Raw genomic sequence first — 4,763 nt, 5'->3', positions numbered from 1 at the left:
ACTTCTTTTTTTTCTTTCAAGAGATAAAGAATGTCATTATAGTTCCATAAAAGTAATGAAAAAGTTGTATGTGATTTGCATATTCACATGAAGAATTTGTATGTTTGATATCAAATAAAAGTCAACTTTCAAAAATTATATTCTCTTCATACTAAATAGATGGCATTGTTAATTGGTTGATATTGGTGAAGGGATTTATCGGAACCGAATCGGATGATCACACAGAGAATCGAGAAAAATTGAAAGACGCACGAGATTACCCAAGTTCATCCCAAGATTAGGGCTACGTCCCGCAAAGAGATTTTCACTATATTTTTCAGTTTTCAGCCAATTCACAAATTACAATAATAAAATCGAGCAAAATATATATGCCCAAAAAACGGGCTAAAAAACCTAAATCTCTTAATCCCAACCATACGGGCCGGCTTAAATAAAAGCCCAAACCCGTAGAGATTTGGGGCGCCGCCCCCGAACCCCCACCCGCTCACCGGCGAGCGGGGCGGCCGTCCGTCGACCGGGCAACGGGACCCCCGTCGGGAGGCGTTGCCCCCGAACCCCCGGTCGGCGGGACACCCGTGTCGGGGGCACCGCCCCCGAACTCCCGCATCCCGCGCGTAGGGGTCATATGTCGTTGGGTAACACTTCGGTTTCCCTAAGCTCGCGTGGACGTACCCGGTGTGAGAAACAAGGGTCCCCGAAGTATTCGCCAACTCCAACAATTGGTAATTGTAATTTAGTGGTAAAATTTCTCGCGCACTCAATTTATATATCAATTTGGTAACCTAATTATTAAGTCAATCCTCCTCGCTCTCATTTTTGTATTCTCTTCATGCCCACATGAAATAATTTACGTTATGTGTAGAAGATAGACTCACTAAAGTTACACTTATCGTGTTCTTCTAAGTTGTTATTGATTAGAAACCTAATGTTTCCTATTAGGACTATTATGAGTTTCATCAGTGGAGAGGTTCATCTCCATGCACATGTCTTAACAACCTTTTAAGAAAAATTATCAAAAAAGTCTTAAATTAATTGGAAATGTTTCAATTTAATCCCCCCCTTTTTTTTTGCTAATTGAGTCTTAAACTTTTTACTTTTGAACAATTCAGTCCATCCGGCCAACTTTGGCCGGTCGATATTGACGTGGAGAATATTCAATTCTCAAAGTACCTAAATATTCTCTCGATCACGATAATGTGACTTTGATCTATCCTTAGGATAAAAGGGCGACTATAGAAAAAAAAAAACAATGCGGCTTTCAACGTAGTGATTCATCAAAACCATCATCGTCCTTAACAAGTTAAAATAGGGGAATCAATTGAGACAGATACATGTTTTTCGGGTCAATTCGAGAATAGTCTAAAAGTTCGTAGTAATTTTCCAATTCAAACTTGGTTTCTCGCACGGATGAAGTGAGTACAGAATAGGGTGCTCAATAGCGATCTTAGAGATTTTCCATCCTATCCCTCCAACTTGTAAGGATACTCACTGCACGCAGCGTAGGATCAATGTCATCTCCTCCTCTGTCTTGTGCTACTCTGAAATTTTGCAGAGGCGAATCGCGCGTAGCAGTCGAATTTCGTACTATGATTCACCCGATTTTCTTGATCATAAGGACGCGTCGCCTTTTCCCGATCCAAGAGACCCATATAGGATCCCCAGTCACGACTCTATAACCCGCGTTCGCGTACAATGTGCGAGCGCCAGAATCGTCCTCATGAGCTCGGAGCACCAGATACCGGTAGCCCCATCCAATGCAGAGCTCATCGCAGGCCTCGAGCAGCACGGTTGCCACTTTCCGCCTCCTGTTCAGAATTAGAATCGCCATACGTTCAACTTGTCCCGATTGAAAAACCGCTGTGAAGAGGTAAGATAGATGGGGACCTGAAGCTCTCGGACACTGCAATGCCGGACACATAGAGGTACTCTTCAGCTCCCGGTAAGTGCCGAAGCACAGCCTTCTCCCTCAACACCGTGACATCGACCACTCCGACCACTCCATCTTCGAGCATGGGAGCACTCGTCGCGGGCTCAGCCACCAAGCAAGCGTATCTGTTTTGATCAATGTCAGATTCTCTTTTTCCAACACATTGACGATGAATTAGGACAAACAGCGATCACGTCGCGGTTTATATTAAGCTTGCCTGTCCGAAGGGGAGTTTCGGAGTTTGTAAACGAGCCCGGCGAGCACTTCTGCCTAAGACAAGGTGGGTCAAAGCAGGACCTGTTAGACTCTTGACACTCAATCGTGTCGAGATCACACAGTTGCGTCGACACGTTAATCGTGTCAAAGAATGAACTTTTTCCTGAAGACGTTCTGGTTTGCTTCCTAAAATAAAATTCGAGTGCAGTCATGGCTTTTATGGGGCGTCGAAAGAGATGCGAACCTCGAAAAACTGGAAGAAGAGATCGTTGAAGAGAGCCACCGGTTCATGGAAGGCTTGGGCTTGGATTCGAGCCACCGCCCTCATTTCGTCTCCGTCTTCAATCAACCTCCTCACTCCCCATCCGTGCGCCTTCGCCAGATACTCGAACCGTCCACCGCCATCGTCTCTCCGCTCTGTTCTCAACCCCGTTATTCCTCCGAATTCCGCTTCCTCCGGTGAGGACAACGAGCACCGTAATGCAGGGACTCCGCCTCTCTCCTCGCGCCGCCATCGTTCTCTCTCCCGGGACTCTCTACAGCGAACGATTCGATAGACAAGATCGTCGCCAGTGCTTCGTTTAACGCTCGTGTCACGGTACAAGCCTCGGGCGAAGCGGCTACTCGGAAAGAGGTCACAGTTCAGAGCTCTCATATGAACCATGCTATGTCAGAGCACGACGGTGGCGATCAAATTGGCTTCTGCGGTTGTTTATCCTCCGAAGCTCTCGCTCGAGCACGTAAGACCATCAGTTTTCCGATCAGGATCTTTTGAGAGGCCACGAGTGGACGCCTCAAGGAGTGGTCCGTGGTCACCAACCACATTATCTATGCTGTCCCTCAGCCTGAAAGGAAATGCCACGTGGATGTAAGACAAGCCTAACATTATTTCTCAAACAATAATGGGAAATATTACTATATCGATGCGATGCATGTAATCCCACCCCTATCTCAATTATTAATCATTGATTGATATGTGCTGTTGGACTCACATGAGATGATGATCGAGCAGGTTCACGTGCACCAGGGGAATGCAACATGTAAGCATTGCTGCCACTTAAGAAAGGGCATCTGGATCCAGCAAAAGCTTGATGGTCAACCGCGATGAGTCGACCAAGTGGTTAAGCACTTAATTTGCATGCAGTAGCTGTTATATCCTAATCACGTATCTTACTCGGGATTAAAAAAAAACCTCGAGAGCTACCCACGGATGGAGCCTTAATTGATGCACATGAGCGGACATCTTGCTTATAGCCATGGAGATAAATCAAGCCAAAATGTTTAGATACCCACAAGCCACAGCTACTTAAAAAGGAAAGTCCTGAATGAGAGGTAGAAGCATGCATGCACGATTCATATATGGTTATTTAATCTTCCACTCACATTTGGCATACAACCGCAAAACTTTATAGGATAAATATTAAGCGTAAAAGTACCGCGCGAATTAGTGGATGATTGGTTTTAAGGTGGGTCGGTTCCCATCTTGAAACCGAAAACCACTCACGAAGGGTTGGTTACATAAATTGGGAATCGAGAACCACCCATTGATTCTTGGACCCGCCCGAGAGCCGGATCACAGGTCCGGTTTGGTTTCTAGGTGGGTCCAATGAAACTGGCCATGTCTTCCAAGACTCCCCATACCTCACCGTAAGTATGCCTTAAACTTGAAAATATGCATGTTTTAAAAAATCGCAAATATGCTTTAAACCTGAAAATATGCATGTTTCCAAAACCGGTAGGATATAAAACACCTTTAAATATAAACCTGCAAGTCCATTTTCAAAAATCTGAAAATGGAAACCGATCTAAAATCTGGAAATATTAACCGGCGCCCATTTCCAAAAATCTGGAAATGGGCACACCTTCATCACAACTTGAAGGTGAGAGCCGCGGATAGAGGGCTAGAGGCCGGAGGTGATAGGCGACCGAGAGCACGAGAGCCGAGACTTGAGAGAGAATTCGTGAAAGAGAAGAGAGCGAGACGAGGCATCTGTGACCGTCGCTCACCGAGCGAGAATGCCAAATTAGGGCTTGTGTATATATATACCGATTTAGGTGGGTGGTCCTATTTGTGGAATTGGGAACCGAATCGATAGTCACCGATTCCAAACAAATTGAAACTAGAAATCGGCCAGAATCGACGGGTTCATCCGGGTTCTGGGCGGTCCGAGTAAAGTTTTGATTCTTTTGCACATCTCTAGCATGGACAAACATCGTACGAAGCAGAGCCCACGTGATCAAACGATTTTTACCAGCTTGATTCAATTTCGATGACGATCGGGTAAATATCCGATTTATCGATATCCCATGAGCTGGACATGGACCGGAGCCCCGACTCGAAGCCGAAGCAGCCTCGCCCGCTCCCAGTCGAACACCTTCTCGTCCACTCGTTTTCGTAAAGCGGGGTTTGGACACCACGACACGACACAACACCTAAGACAAGCACGCAAGCAATCGGGGCAACTCGTGCAATTTGGATGAAACATTAAATGGCCTCAATTACAGTTCGTACCCTTCTTGTGGGGCCTACGCCTTCTTCCCCCCAACCCCCCGCAACGTCAATATTTTCTCACCCGCCCAACGTTCTCAGAAAAATTAGAGTGGTCCATATTCCACGAGA

At 45.9% G+C, this 4,763-nt stretch overlaps 1 protein-coding gene across 1 annotated transcript; it reads right to left on the bottom strand.

The window, feature by feature from the left end:
- Positions 1–1,272: 1,272 nt before the first annotated feature.
- LOC115734290 lies at positions 1,273–2,952 on the bottom strand. The gene is made up of 4 exons (XM_030665013.2): positions 2,388–2,952; positions 2,145–2,197; positions 1,885–2,052; positions 1,273–1,805 (listed from the first exon to the last, which is right to left on the bottom strand). The coding sequence occupies exons 1-4, from the start codon at positions 2,805–2,807 to the stop codon at positions 1,592–1,594; spliced, it is 855 nt and encodes a 284-aa protein (XP_030520873.1). The 5' UTR covers positions 2,808–2,952; the 3' UTR covers positions 1,273–1,591.
- Between the last annotated feature and the right edge of the window lie 1,811 nt (positions 2,953–4,763).

Source organism: Rhodamnia argentea, chromosome 2 (assembly GCF_020921035.1).
Source record: "Rhodamnia argentea isolate NSW1041297 chromosome 2, ASM2092103v1, whole genome shotgun sequence".
Classification (NCBI taxonomy): Eukaryota; Viridiplantae; Streptophyta; class Magnoliopsida; order Myrtales; family Myrtaceae; genus Rhodamnia; species Rhodamnia argentea.
The sequence above is the reverse complement of the archived record's forward strand: the minus strand, read 5'-3'. Positions and strand labels throughout refer to the sequence as shown.

What these genes read in the sequence shown, in the direction of transcription:
- LOC115734290 (XM_030665013.2), bottom strand. Translation starts at nt 2,807, where the DNA reads ATGGTTCATATGAGAGCTCTGAACTGTGACCTCTTTCCGAGTAGCCGC. An exon ending in TCTTCTTCCAGTTTTTCGAG is followed by an intron (nt 2,198 to 2,387) that starts GTTCGCATCTCT and finishes ACCTTGTCTTAG; the next exon opens with GCAGAAGTGCTCGCCGGGCT. An exon ending in GCAGTGTCCGAGAGCTTCAG is followed by an intron (nt 1,806 to 1,884) that starts GTCCCCATCTAT and finishes AATTCTGAACAG; the next exon opens with GAGGCGGAAAGTGGCAACCG.